Source organism: Musca autumnalis, unplaced genomic scaffold (assembly GCF_047663935.1).
Source record: "Musca autumnalis isolate F117 unplaced genomic scaffold, ASM4766393v1 scaffold_2, whole genome shotgun sequence".
NCBI lineage: Eukaryota > Metazoa > Arthropoda > Insecta > Diptera > Muscidae > Musca > Musca autumnalis.
The window spans coordinates 227,129,632-227,151,040 of record NW_027411755.1 but is presented as its reverse complement, the minus strand read 5'-3'; the positions used below and the strand labels follow the sequence as shown (position 1 = coordinate 227,151,040).

The 21,409-nt window shown below is 38.2% G+C and overlaps 3 protein-coding genes across 4 annotated transcripts in view; 1 reads left to right on the top strand and 2 right to left on the bottom strand.

The window, feature by feature from the left end:
• The window catches only part of dpp (decapentaplegic morphogen), a 490,893-nt gene that overhangs the window by 214,478 nt on the left and 255,006 nt on the right, over positions 1-21,409 (top strand). The window lies entirely within an intron of this gene.
• LOC141393343 (uncharacterized) lies at positions 1,224-2,785 on the bottom strand. Its single transcript, XM_073966339.1, has 3 exons — positions 2,667-2,785; positions 2,410-2,512; positions 1,224-2,328 (listed from the first exon to the last, which is right to left on the bottom strand). The coding sequence occupies exons 1-3, from the start codon at positions 2,775-2,777 to the stop codon at positions 1,316-1,318; spliced, it is 1,227 nt and encodes a 408-aa protein (XP_073822440.1). The 5' UTR covers positions 2,778-2,785; the 3' UTR covers positions 1,224-1,315.
• On the bottom strand, positions 8,679-9,651 carry LOC141393342 (uncharacterized). Its single transcript, XM_073966338.1, has 3 exons — positions 9,496-9,651; positions 9,159-9,270; positions 8,679-9,056 (listed from the first exon to the last, which is right to left on the bottom strand). The coding sequence occupies exons 1-3, from the start codon at positions 9,619-9,621 to the stop codon at positions 8,788-8,790; spliced, it is 507 nt and encodes a 168-aa protein (XP_073822439.1). The 5' UTR covers positions 9,622-9,651; the 3' UTR covers positions 8,679-8,787.

Genomic DNA, 21,409 nt, shown 5'->3' with positions numbered 1-21,409 from the left:
TCCAAGGACTAATATATTATAATCAGTTCCAATTTTCAATCTTGTATCTAAAATATTGCGATCTCTCTATTGAATGTATACACTTTGTGGCAATATTGACTATGTTGTATACTGGATTATAAACTTACTTAAACACTGTATTCAATATCTATTTGTAACAAGTCGCATTTGTATTTTATGTGTACATTCAATATTGAATGTATAAAAATAAATTCATAAAATAACGAACAATACAGACTATATATAAAATCCATTAAAAACCTTTAAAATAGCATTACGTAACGATACACAATATTTTCAATTTTCATGATTATTGGTCAAGTTGACTATCGAGGTGCTTAAATCTGGTACTACTAACTACCATGTCAGATGGTTCACTATGGAGACAGAATTTCCCGACTGTTAGGACAAAGATATTCTCCTTTCCCATTTTGGCATTAAAATCGCCGGCAGGGCAACGGTCATAGGTTTCTTCAAAGCGCTCGTAAAATATATCTTTGGTCCGTTCGTCCTTGTCTTCAGTGGGAGCATGGGCGCAAATAAAGCTGATGTTGAAGAATTTTGCTTTTATTCTAATTGTAGCAAGTCTTTCATACACTGGTGTGAAGCTGGAGACTAGGTGTTTTAACCTCCGACCAACTACACATCCGTCACGTTTAGGTGTGGTTGTGATGCCTTTCACAATCCATCGTATTAATTGTATGGCAGTTATCGACTTTGTACTTTTCAAATACATCTGCCAATGCGTAAACTGCATCTTCTCTATAAAGAGTGCGAACATTCCAGGTGCAGATTCGCATATCATGGTCCTTAAAACGGGGGTTCGTCAGCTTAAGATGGTTTTGTTTTCCTTTTCTTTCGTTTTTCATAGTTGGCTCCCTTTTCTAGGTGAGGGTTACTAAACCAACGCCCAAACCAAAGTTTTTAACGTTCTTATTGGTGAACACGCGGCACATGTTGCCTCACTGCCTTTAATGGGTGTTAACCGCTGCTCCCCAGGTGACACCACGGGGAGGTCAGTGTCCGCTTGAGATGAGAGAGGAACCAAGATAAATCCTGGCCTTTGCCATGTTAAAACCGGTCAGGACCGTTCCTTGGTATCTTCCATCACCTACGTCACCGTTGGTTTTATTTGTAAATATTTTTGGAGTTTCTAGTATATACGTATATATTCCCCAAACAAAGAAAAAACATGCTCGGTTATATTATTGGATGCAATTTATTTCAAGGTTGGTTAGTTTTAGAAAATAAATGTATATTTATATGTTTGTTTTTCTATGTCAGTAAAATATAGAAATTTTTTCTTTGTAGCATTTCAGAAATAAAAATTAAAGTTCTCATTTGCATTCGATTGATATACCTTCATCTCTTGAGTTTTTCGAAAAAGTTTATCAAATACTAAATTGAATTTTGAAGGATCTACGCCAGTTATTTCTACTGTGTCGGTTGATTGATTTTTTTCTGATGTCAGTATTTCATTGGTTTCAATCGGATTTGAATTATCGTTTCGATAAGATATACCACAGGTACGATTTAGGACAATACCCAATATTTTTGCTATGGGTTCATTTAATGATATACCTTGACGATGTATTTCTTCCTTGATGTCTTTCAAATGGGTTGACAAATTCTCTCCAAAGTCGTTTTTAACATTTATTTCGGTAGTTGGCTGAGATAGTTTGGAATATTGTTCCTTCATTGACGTTTCGAGGCGATTTATTTCGTTCTTCACATCTATCAAACTAATGCCGCTACTTTGATTTAAAGCAAGATTTAAAACTTGTGTTAAGGGCTCGTTAAACGATATTCCTTGACGAGTTATTTCTTCCTTTATGTCCTTCAAATAATTTGACACATTTTCTTTGATGTATTCCTTTACACTCATTTCGTTAGAGCATTTTTCTGATTGCAGTTTTGATTTGGATAATTCTGTAGTGCAATTTTCGGATTCCATCTTCAAATTTGATAATTCATTAGTGCAATTATCTGATTGCAGCTTTAAATTCAACAATTCGTTATTGCGTTCACCTAATTCCATCTTTAATTGCGTCAATTCATTTCCACTTGTTTCTTTTAAAAGTTGCATTTCCTTATCTTTTTCTTTCACAGCAGGAATCTCTTCACAAATATATCCAAGGAGTGTGTTACAGTTCAGATCATTCCAAGTCATTTCATGACTTAACACTTCTACACAGTCCTCTATGTTTTTGTCATTGTCGGGTTGCTTTTTACTCCAATTTGTGTAATTAAATGATTGCCCTTTAAATATCCATCTAAATTGGTCGTTTGTTGTCCTTAAACCTCCTGTCCAACTTCTTTCATGTAGATCTGAATATAATGATATATAACACATTTTTCAAAAATAGTTCCATATGCATTTTTTAACATGATATTTTGTATCAAACTTACCGTCTTTAATGGTTTCTAGTTGTTGGTGTTTTTCACTCGAATCAATTGCTACCAATACCATACCCCTGTTTAAGCAATTATTTGATGCAGCAAACCATGTCACCTGAAATCAAAATAAAATTCAAAAATAAAAATAAAATACATATATATTCTGTGTGTTAACCTCATAGATAATGTCAACTGAGAGCCCAATGCCTTTTTACAAACGACTTAAAGCAGGTTTCATAGAACATATTCTTAACTGGAGTATCACTTACATTTTCTGATCTTTCTATATAAAATATATCATCGCCAATATGTTTATAAAATCCAGCACTAGCAGCTGAATAGAGAGCAGCAAGAGCTATCCAAAGGTATGTTGTTCGCATCTTAGCTGTTTTTCAACTGATACATAATTCGAATAAAAATGACCTAAATATACATATATCCAAACCCATACACATTATTGTGGTAATCTTAAAATTCATCCTAAACTTTATCACTAATTTCTGTTAGTTTATATTCCCTAACCAACAACAACTTTAGGCAGCGGCTTATCGTTAAACACTAGGATTATAGCTTTTGTACAACCCCCTATCCCTGTATCATATTTTGATGAATTTTTACCTAAGATTAGATAAAATCTTAATTATAAAATGATTCGACAAAAAAAACATACCGCACAAAATCATTTTAAAATGTTTACTATCAGCACTTTTGAAAATTTTTTAAGTCACTGTAAGCAGACACTTAACTGAAAAAAGCGTTAGATCTACATGACAAAACTAAAATGACATAACAATTTGTTTCTAACTAATTTTATCATCATATCTAATATATAATCTAATATATAAAAGGCAATGTGTGTATGTTAGTATGTTTGTTTGTTTGTATGTTCCGTATAGACTCAAAAACGGCTGAACCGATTTTCTTGAAAATTTCAGAGAATGTACAGGAAACACCCGTGGTGACAATAGTCTATATGTTTTTTTTAATTTCGGAGGGGGCGTGGTACCTCCCCCATGCCCTACTTTTTACATATCCAAAACTAATGAACCGATTTTCCTGAAAATTTCAGAGAATGTACAGGGAGGACCCGTGGTTAAAATAGGCTATAAATTTTGTTGAATTTCAGAGGGGCGGGGTACCTCCTATATGTCTGATTTAATAAAAAACGCTATTTGAGCTAAACTGAAATGAACGATTGAATTAATACTTCCGAACTATTACCCTCTGACCCACCGCGTTTCGAACCACCCTGCTGCGGACTTGCAACCTCCGAACCCCCGCTCCGAACTCCGAACCGATATACCCCGCTCCGAACCACACTAGCTCCGAACTTCCACCCTCCGATTCACTCTGCTTCAAACTTCCACCCTTAGAACCACCCTGCTGCGGACTACCACCCTCCGATTCACCATGTTCGAACTTCCACCTTCCGAACCACACCACTCCGAACTTCCACCCTCCGAACTTCCACCTTCCAAACCACCCTGCTCCGAAGTTCCACCCTCCGATCCACCCCGATCTGAACTTCTACTTATCGACCCACTCTGCACCGAACCACAATGCTCCGAACTTCCACTCTATGATCCACCGTGCTCCAAACTTCCACCCTCCGATTCACCCCGCTTCGAACTTCTACCCTCCAAATCACTCTGCTCCGAACCACACTGCTCTGAACTTCCACCCATCGGTTCACCCTATTTCAAAACTTTCACCCTCCGAAACACCCTGCTCCGAACTTCCACCCTCCGATCCACACCACTCCGAACTTCTACCTTCCGAACAACTCTGCTCCGAACTTCCACCCTCCGAATCACCCTGCTCCGCGGAATACCTCCCCAATGCCGTATTTTTTAAAAACGCTATTCTGAGAAAGTTGATTTGCGAGGCAATTTTCGTTGTGTCTCCGACCCAATTTCTTAAAACTGTTATATCTCTGAAACTTCTGAGCCGAATTTCCTACAAATCAGGGAATGTACCGCGATAATCTTGGTGAAAATAGGCTGCATATATGTCCCCTGGTGCCTGGTGAAAATAAACTATATATCTTGTGAAATTTCGGCGGATCGGGGTTTGAAAGTTAATTCGATAGACAATGGTGGCCGACCATGTCCACTTTTTAAAATATGTTATATCTTTTCAGATGATGTACAGGGATGGCCCTTGGATTCCTAAAGGCTATAAATTTTGTTAAATTTCGGAGGTGCGGGTTATAACCTGCGTCCAATTTTTTAAATGCGCTATATATGTAAAGTTTACAAACCATACGACCCGACCACTCCCACTTTCTTAAATATGTTACAAATCAATGGAAATACCAGGTGTAATGCATAGCGAAGCTTTGGTCTTATTGGAAAGCAAGTATTTAAATTAGAAGGCAACATATCGATAGCTATAGCTTCATCAGGTATATAAGATATACATTATAAGAAGGTGGATGGACGACAACTGGATATTCATGTGAATGAAGGGCATACATGCAGTATTAAATAGGAGTTATCATCTGGAACGAATTTACAATGGCACATCATAATTTATGAAGCAATTCACATTTAGATTTTAGACAAACTCTTCCAGTTATACTATTCCAGCAGATGGAATAAATGCATGCCTCAAGTCATCAGCTTTTTGGAGGTATGTTAAAATTGCATATCGACACAAACAAATCTGAAGATTTTTTATTTATAGTCACTTGCAGATCCCGACTAATTAGCGATGCACGAACACTACAATTGCTGACATAAGGTAAAATAAAACTGTTTCAAGGGCCAGCAACGTGGACCGGGTCCGCTAGTCATTATATATAATTATACCCTCAGCATTTATGCTAACGAGGGTATATGGTAAAAACCAAAAATGTTTTCGAGTTTCAGCTATACAGGATTCGCGAACTGTTAATATATTCTATATAATATGACTGAAATTCTTTAAAATAAAATGTTATTAAAAGTTATTGAAGTGTTATTAAAACAAGTAAAAAAGTATCAGTCGGCTTTGCCGACAGAAATATACCCTCAGCCTGTGTATATTGAAACAATTTTTTCCCAAAAAACTCATGTATTTAGGGAGTTTTAAACATGTTGGGCGTTTGAACTGACAAAAATGTTGATTAGGATTAAAGATCAAAAGTTTTGCGGAGGAGATACTAAAAAGAATGGATCTCCATCCACTACATATGGTACCATAGGGGTTTTTTTTACAACTTCAGGGATGTCTGCTCAAGAAGTATGGACTTACCCTTGAAACAACTTTTACCATCGCAATTGAGGCAGCGAATGCAAGTTGCTTCAGCAAAAATTAAAGTGATTCGAAAGCAGGTCTTAATTTGTCCGAAGATTTTTGAACTTTTGTGGGGGAGGTACCTGAAGGAGTGGACCGATATGGCTTATCTTCGAACTTAAACTATGTTTGGACAAAATATTACTAAGGCCAAACTTTGGACCGAATCGGCAGACCTGTTCAAGAGTTATTTTGCCCTCCAACCTCCTCACGCGGTCTCATGGGGTTTTTTTTGCAACTTTCAGGTTATTTTCTCAGGAAGTATGGACTTGCCCCTGATGAAACTTATACCGTCGTATGAAGGGCAGTGAATACAAGTTCCTAAAGCAAAAATCAAAGCGATTAGCGAGATGGTCCTAAACTGAACTTTTCCAAATTTTTGTGTGGGAGGTACCCGACGGAGTGGACCGATTGAGTCCATTTTAAAACCTGATCTAAGTCTGGTACACGCTCCACGATGGGCAAAGTATGGACCAAATCGGTTACTCCCTTCAAGAGTTATCGCGCGCACAAATGTTCCGAACATTTTCGAACTTTTGTGGGGGAGGTACCGGAAGGAGTGGAACTTCGAACTTAAACTAAGTTTGGGCAAAATATTACGAAAGCCAAAATTTGAACCGAATCGGTTCATCCGTTCGAGAGTTATCGTGTGCTCCAGCCAGACAGACAGACAGACGGACGGACATTGCTAAATCGAGTCCAAATTGTCTGAAACACATTTCGTCCAAACATACTTGGGGTCTAAAACCATTATTTCGATGAGGCACATTTTGCCCGTATGAAAGTGTATATACCCTCGTTAGCATAAATGCTGAGGGTATAATTAATTTTCATGGAAGCTGTGTTGGCATCAATGTAGGAAAATTGGTAAAAATGGGTTGAAGCCAACAAGTTTTTTATGTTCCCTTCCGATTTATGGCTTATCCTTACATTTAATACACTTATGCCCAAAGAAATAATTACAGAATACTCCATGAGCAACATGATTGTAGTGTGTGACTTTTTAATATATCCACTGCATCCACCTAAACTTAATCCTGACATTTTGAAGCCGGAATTTCGGGGTTTTTGAATTTTTTATATCATGAGTGTATCTCATGAGTGTTCTCCTTACAGCATCCTAATAATTGGATACTAAAGGCCAAAATATGGAAACTATTTTTAAAAATATCCACGTCTATGAAGAATATTTTTAAAAATATCTACGCCTATGGAAAATATTTTTGAAAATATCTACGCCTATGAAAAATATTTTTAAAAATATCCACGTCTATGGATAATATTTTTAAAAATATTTACGCTTGTGGAAAATACGTTTTTAAATTATCCACGCCTATGGAAAATATTTTAAAAATATCCACGCCTATTGAAAATATGTACAAAAATATCCACATCTATTGAAAATATTTTTAAAACTATCCACGACTATGGAAACTATTTTTAAAATTATTCACGTCCATGGAAAATATTTTTAAAAATATCCACGCCTATGGAAATTGTTTTTTAAAAATATCGTCGCCTATGGGAAGTATTTTGAAGAATATCCACTCCAATGGAAAATATTTTGAAAAATATCCAAACCTATGGAAATAGTTTTTAAAAATATCGTCGCCTATGGGAAGTATTTTTAAGAATATCCACGCCAATGGAAAATATTTTGAAAAATATCCACGCCTATGGAAATAGTTTTTAAAAATATCGTCGCCTATGGGAAGTATTTTTAAGAATATCCACGCCAATGGAAAATATTTTGAAAAATATCCGCACCTATTAATGCTTTTAAAAATATCCACGATTATTGAAAATATTTTAACTGCCACTGATTTTGGTATTTTTGAATAAAGGAACGTCTTCTTCTTAATTTACATATCCGGTATTCGGATGTAAGGCGATCATATCCGATCCCTGTATACGGTCCAGTTTTAAAAAAGCACCGTCTACACGTTTGATATTATTCCAAAATTAACCCCAAAATTTTGTTACCAAACCGCATAATGGTCTCAGTAGAGCTGGCAAACTATCGATATTCCCAACATTAGATATTTTCGATATAATGTTTTAAAATATCGATTGCTATCGATATTATCGTTAAGTTGTCATCACCATTAATTTGGAAATGAAAATGGCGGAAATGTCAATGATTTTCTTGAAATTTTGCACAAGTAGTTCACAGAAATGTGAGGGAGAATAAACAATTGCTTTTATTTTATAAAAAATAAAAAAATACATTTTACTTTACCGAAAAATGTGTACGTGTGACTACGGGCTTACGTTCTCACACACACATAACCGAAAAGTAGCGAAATTTCTATTTATTTCAATGAATTTCAGGTTAGGGGTTTTTATTCCGATAATATCGATAGGTAAAACTATCTATCGATATTGAATTTTTAAATAACAATCGATATTATCGATAGTGCCATCGATTTTTTGCCAGCTCTAGGTCCCAGCGTCAATTAACCTTTATTAGATCGATTTTTAAACCCACAATGGAATCGACTCTATCAATGATATGCAACGCTAAAAGACAAATGGGCCATGTGAATTCGTTGACGTTATTCGGAGCATTAAACAAAGTAATCACAACTACAAAAAGAGATGATGCACATTTAAGGTGACCACTTGTCTGGGGCTTCTAGTACATCGCACATTATAGTAACCACCAGCTATGGGCATGGGAATTTGTGTCGGAAAAAACATTTAAGTGTCTGAAATGATTCATGAATCTGTTACATTTAGACACAAAAGTTGTTGAATCGTTTTGTTTGCTCTTCTTTTAATTAATTTACATTAAAATGATTTCCTCGAAATCCTTCACATCTTCAAGTATCATTCACGATTTGTGTAGAAAAATCCTACAGTTATAATAATGCATTATCATTGTGATCCATTCCCATCGACATCTAATTAATATGTTAATTAATGCAGGGAATTTTCAAAATGATAACCATGTTTCATCATTTGGGCAGTCTGTGGACGCTTGACTACAAATTTGTGCAAGTAGCTTTGGGAAACAATTTATAATCGATTTATTGAAACAATTGTTTTTCAGCATAAATGGGCCTATCAGTCCATATTTTCATAGAATTATTATTGTTTTCAAACCACTTAAATTTATGAAAATTTAAGAACAATATTTTGAATATTTTTGCCACCCTCACATTGGCTGCCTGTGGATTTGCAAATGAAGCCATGAGTAATATCACAAGCCTTAGCAGCACCATCCTTGGTTAAGACACAATTATTGGGATCATCAGCATTCGAAACATCTGCAGCTTCAGCATCATCCATTTTAATTTTGAAAAATTCCTCAGTTAATGATGGTATGATATTTGTTAGATCTACGCCCACATCGGATCTAAGCCAAAATTCGGGAATTGGATCTATATACAAAAAGAAGAAAAAAAAAAAAAGGAGAAAAATGAAGTTTACCTTAAGACAGAATAAAATAATTCTAATAAGGATAAATCGATTTTTAAACTCACCAAATGATTGCTTAAGATATTGATTCAATAGTTTGTCATCAGTAAATTGTTTGAAGGACAACAACTTAAGATTTCTAGATTTACATTCAGCATAGGATTGTGGCCAGGAAAACTGTAATAGAAAATAACAGAAAAAAATGATTATATTTTCTTCGGGTTGGTTGTCTATTTTTCATGTATTAATCGACTTTACAAAACAAGACCTTAGAAATACTAGTTTCGTCCAACGCCACTTAGACTCATCAGATCTCTTAGTTCTTTTATTATTTTTCAGTTCTTAATCGACTTTTCAAAACATGTCCTTAGAAGCACTGCTATTCCTCATTAGTTTCCTTACCTTCTGTTCAGTTTCAATATAATAAGTACCATTGTCAGTTTTAAGCCATTTTGTTAATGGTGCAGTTTCAGTATATTCCTGTAAACCTACAAAGGCTGCGAGCACAATTATCCAAACGCTTCTCATTGTAGTTTCCTCTAAACTGAGTTGGGAACAAAACTGCTAGCAAATTTTTTTTATATATTTAAAGCAAGAGAACGTTGAATTTTTTTTTATCAAAATATGTGGTTTTCTGCGAATTATTTTATGTATGTTTAATAAATCCGTTGGGTTTTTTTCAAAGTTCTTAACTTTATCGGGAAGAAAGAAAAAAAAAAAACAACAACGACAAAAATATGTATTTGTTGTTTAATGTGTGATATGCAGAATATCCCATTAAATTACAATTAATTATTAAAACGTTTGCTTTAATTTTTATACCCTCAGCCTTTAGGCTAAGGAGGGTATATACACTTTGATACGACGAAAATGTGCCTCATCGAAATAATGGTTTTAGACCCCAAGTATGTTTTGACGAAATGTGTTTCAGACAATTTGGAGTCGATCCAGCAATGTCCGTCCGTCTGTCTGTCTGTCTGTCGGTCTGTCCTGCTGGCTGGAGCGCACGATAACTCTCGAACGGATGAACCGATTCGGTTCAAATTTTGGCTTTCGCAATATTTTGCCCAAACTTAGTTTAAGTTCGAAGATGAGCTACATCGGTCCTTTCCTTCCGGTACCTCCCCCACAAAAGTTCGAAAATGTTCGGAATGTTTGTGCGCACGATTACTTTTGAAGGGAGTGACCGATTTGGTCCATACTTTGTATGGCGTAAACTTTCTAGCAGAGTAATATGAGGTTCTAATATGGTCTCAATAGGTCCACTCCGTCGGGTACCTGCCACACAAAATTTCGGAGAAGTTCAGTTTAGGGCCATTTCTCGAATCGTTTTGATTTTTGTTTTAACAACTTGTATTCACTGCCCTCTATACGACGGTACAAGTTTCATCAAGGGCAAGTCCGTACTTCCTGAGAAAATAGCACGAAAGTTGCAAAAAAACCCATATGACACCGTGTGAGGTGGTTGGAGCGCAAGTTAACTCTTGAACGGATCTGCCGATTCGGTCCAAAATATGGCCTTAGTAATATTTTGTCCAAACATAGTTTAAGTTTGATGATAAGCCATATCGGTCCACTCCTTCAGGTACCTCCCCCACAAAAGTTCAAAAATGTTCGGAAAAATTGTTCGTACGGTAACTCTTGAAGGGAGTGGCAGAATTGGTCTACACTTTACACATCCTAATATATCTACCAGATATAGATCAGGTCCAAATATGGACTATATTTGTCAACTCCATCCGGTACCTCCCACACGAAATTTCGGTGGGACTTCGGTAGACTCCTAATTTTTCAATGTATCTCTAAAGGCCTAACAGCTCAACTCGAAAGAGAATTAATTAAATATCAGTATAAATGGCCTTCGCCTTAATAAGGCAAAAATAAAAAATAATTTCGAACGTTAGGATTTCAGATGTATCCGATCACACAAATTAAAATTGTACTAAATTTGGTACCATTTAGTACTTTTCGTACCCATAACTAAAAATTTCAAAAACTTCATCAATTGTACACACCAACAGTAATCCTTATTCTGAATCTCGGTATTCCAGCTATATCCGTTCACCCAAATCCAAATTGTGCCAAATTTAGTACCATTTAGTACTTTTTGTTCCCATAGGTCTTAAGTTCCAAACCTACATCTATCCAACACTCCAACAGTAATCGTAATTTCGAACGTTAGGATTCCAAATGTATCCGATAACACAAATCCAAATTGTACCAAATTTGGTACCATTAAGTACTTTTCGTAGCCATAAGTACGAATTTTCAAAAGTATCCCAATTCCACACTTCAATAGTAATTTTAATTCCAAATTTCACTATTCCAACTCATATTGTACCAAATTTGGTACCATTTAGTAATTTTCGTACCCAAAGTACGAATTTCCAAAATACCTCTATGTAGGACATTCCGACAGTAATCCTAATTCTAAATTTCAGAATTTCAGCTCCATCCGTTCCCCCAAACCCAAATTGTACCATATTTGGTACCATTTAGTACCTTTCGTACCCATATGTACGAATTTCGATAACTACCTCCATATCTCAAACCTACACTCCAACAGTAATACTTACTTACTTACTTAGCTGGCCCATTACAGAACATTTGTTCCATAGGCCGAACTTTCTGGAATACCGCGCCTTTTCATCTCATCATCCACTTGTTTGCGCCATCTATTCCTTGGCCTGCCAATTCTGCGTGCACCGCCAAGCGGTCCGAGTTTATACACCTTTTTAGCGGGGTCATCATCGCTCATTCTTATGATATGGCCTAGCCATATCATGCGACGTCGATATTCACCGTCAACGCAGATTGGTCCGTAGATCTTTCGAAGAACTTTTCTCTCAAACACACCAAGCACTGCCATGTCTGCTTGCGCACGGGTAGTATCAGTGTTTTGTAGAGCGTTATTTTTGTTTGACGAGATGTGGCTTTGTTTTTAAACTGCTTACAATTCTTCTTTTTATCTCACAACTGATGTTGTTTGTTGTGTTTATGGCGGTGCCGAGGTAGACGAAGTCTTTAACTACCTCAAAATTATAGGAACCAACTTCCATTGTTGGTCCGAGCTCTATGGACGCATTGCGTGTTGACACCATCAACTTTGTCTTTTCGCCGTTTACCGCCAGACCCACTTTTGCTGATTTTACTTCGACCTTCTTAAAGGTATCAGTTACTTCCTTTACTGATCGTCCCATGATGTGAATGTCATCAGCATAAGCAAGTAACATGTGGCTATTGCTCTATATTGTGCCATTTCTTTTGACATTTGCATCTCGTATAACATTTTATAGCAGGATGTTGAAAAGGTCACACGAAAGGCTGTCTCCTTGTCTGAAACCTCTGTTGGTACAAAACTCTTCGGAGAGGTTCTTTCCTATTTTAAAGTCATCTAATAAAGCCGAACGAGCTTTGCGGGGATACCGAATTCAGACATAGATTGGACTAACTTTGGGCGTAGGGGGCTGTCGAAGGCTGCCTTATAATCGACAAAAAGGTGGTTGGAGTCGATCTGCATCTCTTGGGTCTTCAGAATTTGGCGCAGGGTAAATATCTGGTCAATGGTGGACTTGCCAGGACTAAAGCCGCATTGGTATGGTCCAATTATCTCGTTGACCATAGGCTTTAGTCGTTCGCACAATGTCCCTGACACGATCTTGTAGGCGATAGGGAGTAGACTTATGCCCGTATAGTTACAGCATACAGTCTTGTCTCCTTTCTTGTGGACTTGACACAGGATACAAAGGTTCCAATCGCCGGGTGCGCGTTCTTCGTGCCAGATGGTGCTAGCTAGCTGATGCATACACCTTATCAGCGTGTCTCCGCCGGTTTTGAACAGCTCGGCTGGTAAGCCATCGCCTTCTACTGCCTTATTATTCTTCAGCCGGTTTATTGCTGTCCTTACCTCATCTTGGATGGGCGGTAAATAGTAAATACCATCTTCGGGGATTGGATCTGTAGTATCTTCGCAACTATTGGATACCAACAATTTGGAAAAATGTTCTTTCCATATCCTGAGCACACTTTCCTTATCAGTTACCAAATTTCCTTGCTGGTCTCTACAGGAGGATGTGACTGTCCCAAAGCCATCAGCTGATATGTTATCGGGACGAGGAGTGCAATTGGTCTAGTTGAATGGAATATGCTGTGGCTACCTGTTAAGTTTGCAGCCTACCGATGTCCAACTTCCGCGTTGTATCTGTTCGTACTTTATTTGCAACGTTTAGACGGGTACGTACATCCAACACGCCCATATTGAGGCCGCAACCTTCAAAATATCGAAAGTAGGGAGGTACCGTTCTATACGGGCTATATGAAAAAGTGGACCTATACCGACAAATTTCAGGTGGAATGTTTTTATACTCGAAACGAAGACTGTGCAAAATTCCAGCTATTTCGGTGGGATATTGAGGTCATAACTTTGAAAACACCGAAAATCGGAATGAACCGTTCTATGGGGTCCATATAAAGACGTGTACCTATACCGCCAAATTTGAGGTGGAAAGTGTTATAGGTCCAACGAAGACTAAATGCCAAATTTTAGATATTTTGGTTAAATATAGAGTCAACAACCTTCAAAATAGCGAAAATCGGAAGGTACCGTTCTATTGGGGGCTATATGAACTCGTGGACCTTTACCGATAAATTTCAGGTGGACAGTTTTTAACCCCCAACGAAGACTAATTACTGTATTTCAGCCAGTAAGGTACCGTTCTATGGGGGCTATATGCAGGCGTGAACCTTTACCAACGAATTTTAGGTGTAAAGTTTTATACCATCAACGAAGACTACATACTAAATTTCAGCCATTTTGGTGGTATATTGAGACCACTATCTTCAAAATACAAAAAATCGGAAGGTACCGTTCTATGGGGGCGATATGAAAGCGTGAACCTTTACCAACGAATTTTAGGTGGAAAGTTGTATACCACCAACGAAGACTAAAAACTAGATTCAGCCATTCGATGGTATATTGAGGCCGCAATAAAATAGGAAGCAGGAAAGGGAGCAAGCTCGATTAGAAAATATTAACATATTACATTATGCACTATAAACATTCGTATATAAGCCTGAAACTGAACATTTGAAACAAATATTTGTTTTAAAACAACACATTTTAAGGTTTCCCATATGGGGATTTATGAGTGAAATTGGACACTTTTCCCATCAGCAGATTTTTTGACTAAAGGTTCCAGAGATATCAAATCAAATTCTGTAAAAACTATATGCAAAGAAATACTCACAACTTCTTTAATATTGTTGTTTTATCAGGTATCTATTAAAAAATAGAAAAAATTGCACAATTGTATTGGGTGCAATTTTCGCGATTTAAAATTTAAAATCTATTTTTATCAATGATTGTACTCTTCAATTTTCTCAAAATTTTACTTTGCTACCATTTTTTATAGTTTTTTAAATAATCAATAAATTTTTTTCTTTATATCAATGTGAAATATTTGTTACTAGTGGACCCGGCGAACTTCGTCTCGTGGACGGCCAATGATTACGTGAGTTCAAATACGCTTTCTATGAGATTGCCAGCAACTTGCAGAGGTCAAATGCACATTGCAGTTGATTCTTTCATTTTATGTGTTTTGGACGACACATAGTGTTGCCGCTTCCATACAAAAGTGGACAAAAATAGAAGGAGTTGACCTAGGTGGATGAATTTTTGCGCAAGTAATTATGAGGGCATGGTGACGTAGGGGATGGAAGATACCGAGGAGCGGTCCTGACCGGTTTTAACATGGCAAAGCCCAGGATTTATCTTGGTCCCTCTTTCATCTCAAGTGGACACTGATCTCCCCGTGGTGTCACGTGGGGAACTGCCATTAACACCCGTTAAAGGTAGTGAGCTAACATGTGCCGCGCGTTTACCCATAATAACGTTAAAAACTTGGGTTTGGGCGTCGGGTTAGTAACCCTCCCCTAGAAAAAACAGCCTACTATGAAAAAACGAAAGAAAAGAAAAACAAACCCCTCTAAAGTTGACGAACCCCGCAAACGTTTTAAGGACAATGATCTGCGAATCTGCACCTGGAATGTTCGCACTCTTTATAGAGAAGGCGCAGTCTTCGCATTGGCAGACGTACTTGAAAAGTACAAGGCCGATATTACTGCCATACAGGAAATACGATGGATTGGGAAAGGCGTCAACACCTAAAGGTGATGCACTGTATTATAGCTGACATGACGTAAAGCATGAGTTTGGTTGCGGATTCGTAGTTAGTCGGAAGCTAAAACATCTGGTATCAAGCTTCACCCCAGTGAATGAAAGACTTGCTGCAATTCGAATAAAAGCTAAATTCTTCAACATCAGCTTTATTTGCGCTCATGCTCCCACTGAAGAAAAGGACGAACAGGCCAAAGATATATTTCACGAGCGCTTAGAAGAAACATATGACCGTTGCCCTGCCCATGACATTAAAATGATTCTAGGCGATTTTAATGCCAAAATTGGAAAGGAGAATATCTTTGGCCCAACAGTCGGGAAATTCAGTCTCCACAGTGAAACATCTGACAATGGTATGAGGCTGATAGACTTTGCAGCTGCAAAAAACATGGTAGTTAGCAGTACCAGATTTAATCATCTCGATATTCATAAGGGCACCTGGCTGTCCCCAGATCAAAGAACAAGTAATCAAATTGATCATGTTGTGATAGATGGAAGACATTCATCCAGCGTGTTGGATGTACGATCGTTCCGAGGCGCAAACATTGATTCGGACCACTATCTTGTTGCAGCAAAGGTACGTACCCGTCTAAACGTTGCAAATAAAGCACGAACAGACACAACGCGGAAGTTGGACATCGATAGGCTGCAAACACAACAGATAGCCACAGCATATTCCACTCAACTAGCCCAATTGCTTAACGCGAGCACTCCTTGTCCCGATAACATAACAACACAATGGCAAAATATTGCCCACTCCATGCAAACAGCCGCAAAATCCATACTTGGATTCCAGAGACCTCCACAAAGGAATTCATGGTATGACCAGGAGTGTCGTGCTGCTACCGAAGATAAAAATGCGGCATATAGAGCTACTTTACAATCAGTAGCAACGCGTAGCGCACGAGAGAGATATCGGGAGAAAAGGAGAGAAGAGAAACGTCTTTTCCGCAAGAAAAAGAGAGAAATGGAAAAGCGGGAGTGTGAAAAAATCGAGATGTACAGGAGCCAGAATGAAGTCCGAAAATTCTACCAAAGAGTGAAACATCAAACAGATGGCTTTGGTACAGGCACATCCTCCTGTAGAGACCAGCAAGGTAATCTGGTAACAGATACAGATAACGTGCTCAGGATATGGAAGGAACATTTCTCCAATCTGCTGGTATCCAATAGTGGCGAAGACGATGATACCGCAGATCCAATCCCAGAAGATGGTATAGAATGTATACCACCCGGCCAAGATGAGGTAAAAACAGCAATCAACCGGCTGAAGAATAATAAAGCAGCAGGAGCCGATGGCTTACCAGCCGAGCTGTTTAAAACCGGAGGCGATGCGCTGATAAGGTGTATGCATCAGCTAGTTAGCACCATCTGGCAGGAAGAACGAGTACCCGCCGATTGGAACCTGAGTATCCTGTGCCCCGTCCACAAGAAGGGAGATAAGACTGTATGCTCTAACTATAGGGGCATAAGTCTACTCCCTATTGTCTACAAGATCGTGTCAGGGATATTGTGCGAACGACTAAAGCCTATGGTCGACGAGATAATTGGATCATACCAATGCGGCTTTAGTCCTGGCAAGTCCACCATTGAACAGATATTTACCCTGCGGCAAATCCTGGAGAAGACCCAAGAGATGCAGATCGACACCAAACACCTTTTTGTCGATTATAAAGCAGCCTTCGACAGCCCGCGGCGTTCAAAGGTATTCCAAGCCATGTCTGAATTTGGTATCCCCGCAAAGCTCATCCGGCTTTGTAAAACGACTTTAACTGACACGAGGTCCTCAGTTAAAATAGGAAAGAACCTCTCCGATGAGTTTGGTACCAAAAGAGGTTTCAGACAATGAGACAGCCTTTCGTGTGATCTCTTCAACATCCTGCTGAAAAAGGTTATACGAGAGGCAAACGTCAAAAGACGTGGCACCATCTACACCAATAGTCACATGTTACTTGCTTATGCTGATGATATAGACATCATGGGAAGATCAGTAAAAGAAGTAACTGATACCTTTATGAAGGTCGAAGGAGAATCTGCTAAAGTGGGTCTGGCGGTAAACGGTGAGAACACCAAGTTGGTGTCGACGCGTAATGCGTCCATTTAGCTCGGACCGACTGTGAAAGTTGGTTCCTATAATATTGAGGTAGTAAAAGACTTCGTCTACCTCGGCACCTCCGTAAACACAACAAACGACATCAGTTGTGAAATAAAAAGAAGAATTGTTTTGGCTAACGGATGCTACTTTTGTTTAAGTAAGCAGTTTAAAAACAAAGCCACATCTCGTCAAACAAAAATAACGCTCTACAAAACACTGATACTACCCGTGCTGATGTATGGCTCCGAAGCCTGAGTAGTTGCGCAAGCAGACATGGCAGTGCTTGGTGTGTTTGAGAGAAAAATTCTTCGAAAGATCTACGGACCAATCTGCGTTAACGGTGAATATCGACGTCGCATGAACCACGAGCTGTATCTGCTATACAACGACATCAATATTGTTAAACGTATCGAGATGCAGCGATTGCGTTGGCTAGGCCATATCATAAGAATGAGCGATGATGAACCCACTAAAAAGGCGTATAAATACGGACCGCTTGGCGGCGCACGCAGAATTGGCAGGCCAAGGAATAGATGGCGCAAACAAGTGGATGATGAGATGAAAAGGCGCGGTATTCCAGAGTGCGAAGCAACAAATAGAGAGAAATGGAGATCTTTTCTTGGTTCGGCCTATGGAACAAATGTTCTGTAATGGGCCAGCTAAGTAAGTACTTATGGAGGCATAGGAATGGAAAATTTCACCTTTTGGTCCATATCGGTTCAGTTTTGGATATAGCCCCCATATACATACATCTTTCTCCGATTTTGCTATAACTATGTAAATTTTAATCGAAAAAATTAATCGATAAATGCAATAAATTTTATTTTCTTAAGCCCCTGAGTACCTTTATCGATTTTCACAAAAATCGTTTGGTTTTTATATAGCCCACATATATATGTTTCACCGATTTTGCTATAAATCGGTCAAATTTGATTAATATACTTCAAATTTTACATGTGATGTTTTCTCGGGCGCCTGTTTTGACAAATATCATTTCAGATTTGGATATATCCCCCATATATATCTTATCGGACAATTTTTGATAAATAGCCTTCAAATTTAACATGAGATGCTTTCTTAGTCCCTTGTTCAGGTTTACCGATTGAAAGTACATCCGCCAGTGCGTAAACTGCATCTTCTCTGTTAAGAATGCGAACATTCCAGGTGCAGATTCACAGATCATGGTCCTTAAAACGTTTGCGGGGGTCGTCAACTTTAGAGGGGGTTGTTTTTCATTTTCTTCGTTTTTTAATAGTTGGATGCTTTTTTCGACACAAAAACCCAAGTTTTAATCGTTCTTATTGGTGAACGCACGGCACATGTTAGCTCACTGCCTTTAACGGATGTTGAAGGCATTTCCTCAGGTGATACCACGGGGAAGAGACAAAATTGTATAGACATTTTTTAAGAAATTAAGGAAAAATAGTAAGTTTTCGAATCTCACTACGATACAAAAAATTCAAGAAAATCGAAGAGTAAAATCATTGTTAACAAGTAAAAAAGTATCAGTCGGCTTTGCCAGCAGAGATATACCCTCAGCCTGTGCGGATTAAAACACTTTTTCCAGAAAAAAACTTATGTATTTAGGAGGGTTTTTCAAAATTTTGGGCGTATGAACCGACAAAAATATGGATTGGATTAAAGCTCAAAAATTTGGGTGATATCAATAAATAGGGCTTTTGTACCCTAACTGTCTACGAAAAACATAATATTGCTGTAAACAGGGCCACTAGGAAAACCTTCGGTAAAAATTTCCAAAGGATCCTTGAACAGACCCTTAACTACATAAAAATGTTGAACGTTTGTGTGGGTGGTATCCCAAGGATTGGACCGATTGGGCCCACATTTGAATATAAGTTTTGACAAAATATTTAGAAATCTAAAGTTTGGACCAAATCGGTAGCTAGGTTTATGAGATATCGCGCGTACAATTTTAGCGAATATTTTTGATTTTTTGTGGGGCAAGTACCGGAAGCAGTGGACCTATAAGCACCATATTCGAATTTAATCTAATATTTGAAGAAATATTATGATATCCAAAGCTTGGACGAACGCAGTAATCGGTTCGAGCTCTCTAGCCACTACATATGGTGCCATAGGGGTTTTTTACACCTTTCGGGGTATTTTCTCAAGAAGTATGGACTTGCCCCCCTTAAAAAACTTTTACTGTCGTAATTGAGGTAGTGAATGCAAGTTGCTTCAATAAAACTCAAAGTGATTCGAGAGCAGTTCTTAAAGTGAATTTATCCAAAATGTTGTGTGGGAGGTACCCGAAGGAGTGAGCAAATATTGTCCATGTTCGAAACTGATCTATATCTGGTAGATTTATTAAGATGTGTGAACTATGGACCAAATCGGTCAATCCCATCAAGAGTTATGGTGCGCACAATTTATCCGAAAATTTTTGAACTTTTGGGGGGAGGTACCTGAAGGAGTGGACCGATATAGCTTATTTTCGAACTTAAGCTAAGTTTGCCCAAAATATTACGAAGGCCACATTTTGGACCGAATCTGCAGATCCGTTCGAGAGTTATTGCTCACCAACCACCACACCCGGTGTCATAGGGGTCATTTGTACCTTTAAGGCTATTTTCGCAGGAAGTATTTATTAAATAACTGATAATACAACAAACCATACAGAAAAATATTTTTTTAAATTAGACCAATATTAAAGAAGTTATGAGTATTTCTTTACATATAGCTTTTACAGAATTCGACTTTTTCAAGGCGCGATATCTCTGGAACCGTTAGTCAAAAAAAAAAAATCTGAAAATATAGTGATGTGTTTTGCTAATGAGCAGCATCACTACCCTCCTCGATGGATTGTCATCTCAAGCGTGATGGGGAGTTCTAGTAAGCGTGAAGATCCTAAGAGCGATACCGGCGGTAGCGTAGCTACTGGTAGGGCCACCCATGCCGGTAAGGTCGATGGTGAACGCTGAAGCTAAGAACAATCCACAACGTGGGAAGTCAACGGTACAAGTTATATGCAACTGCGGCGGATGAACTGATCACAACAATGCGACGTCTGTCTCATATTGAGGGGTCACAAACAGCGTCTGAACTCCAGGAGGAGCGGCTGGATATAGAAAAGGAAAATTCTCAACCCTTCAGAAGGCAACGGGAAACCACTGAAGTAATCTCCCTGGAAAACCATACAATTATGAACACAAACCAAAATACACGGCCCTTAGTCTCCGGCAATACAAGGGTGCTAAGAATCCCCGGACGTAAAACTAAAACAAAGCTTAATATTGGTACATGGAATGTACGCAGTCTTTACGAAGCTGGAAAACTAGCTAATACCTTAACTGAAATGCACAGACTCCAAATTGATATACTTGGAATATGCGAAACGTGGTGGCCAGATTGTTGAGAATTTATATCGAAAAACTCGAAAATGTTTTACTCAGGCAATCTCAACAAAACCCATAGGAATGGGGTTAGAATAATAGTAACAGACCGTATAGCAAAATGTGTTACAGGATTTGTACCAAAATCAGACAGAACCATGATGATAAGAATTGATGCCAAGCCAATTACAATTAATGTTATTCAAGTTTACGCGCCAACGTCGGACAAAAGTAACGAAGAAGTCGAAGCATTTTACGATGAAATCGAAGAATTGCTGCAACTAACAAAACAGCATGAGATAACCATTATACAAGGCGACTTTAACGCAAAGGTTGGACGAGAAGTAGTGGCCGGTGTTACTGGACAATATGGATTAGGAGAAAGGAATGAGAGAGGCGACAGGCTAATCCAATTCTGTCAGGAACACCTGGAAATCCCCCCAGGACAGAAATGGAAATATAATAAGAAACCAAATTGACTTTATTATTGTTAATAAACGCTACGCTACTTCAATTGCGAAAACATCAACATATCCTGGAGCAGACGTACCATCAGATCACAATCTTCTTATGGCAAACATATACACCAAACTTAGTGCACCAGTGAAGAAAAACCAACACCGTAAACTTGACATTGGGAAACTTGACGACCCAGCTACTAAATCAAGCATAAGAGACCTCATAAACTTAGAA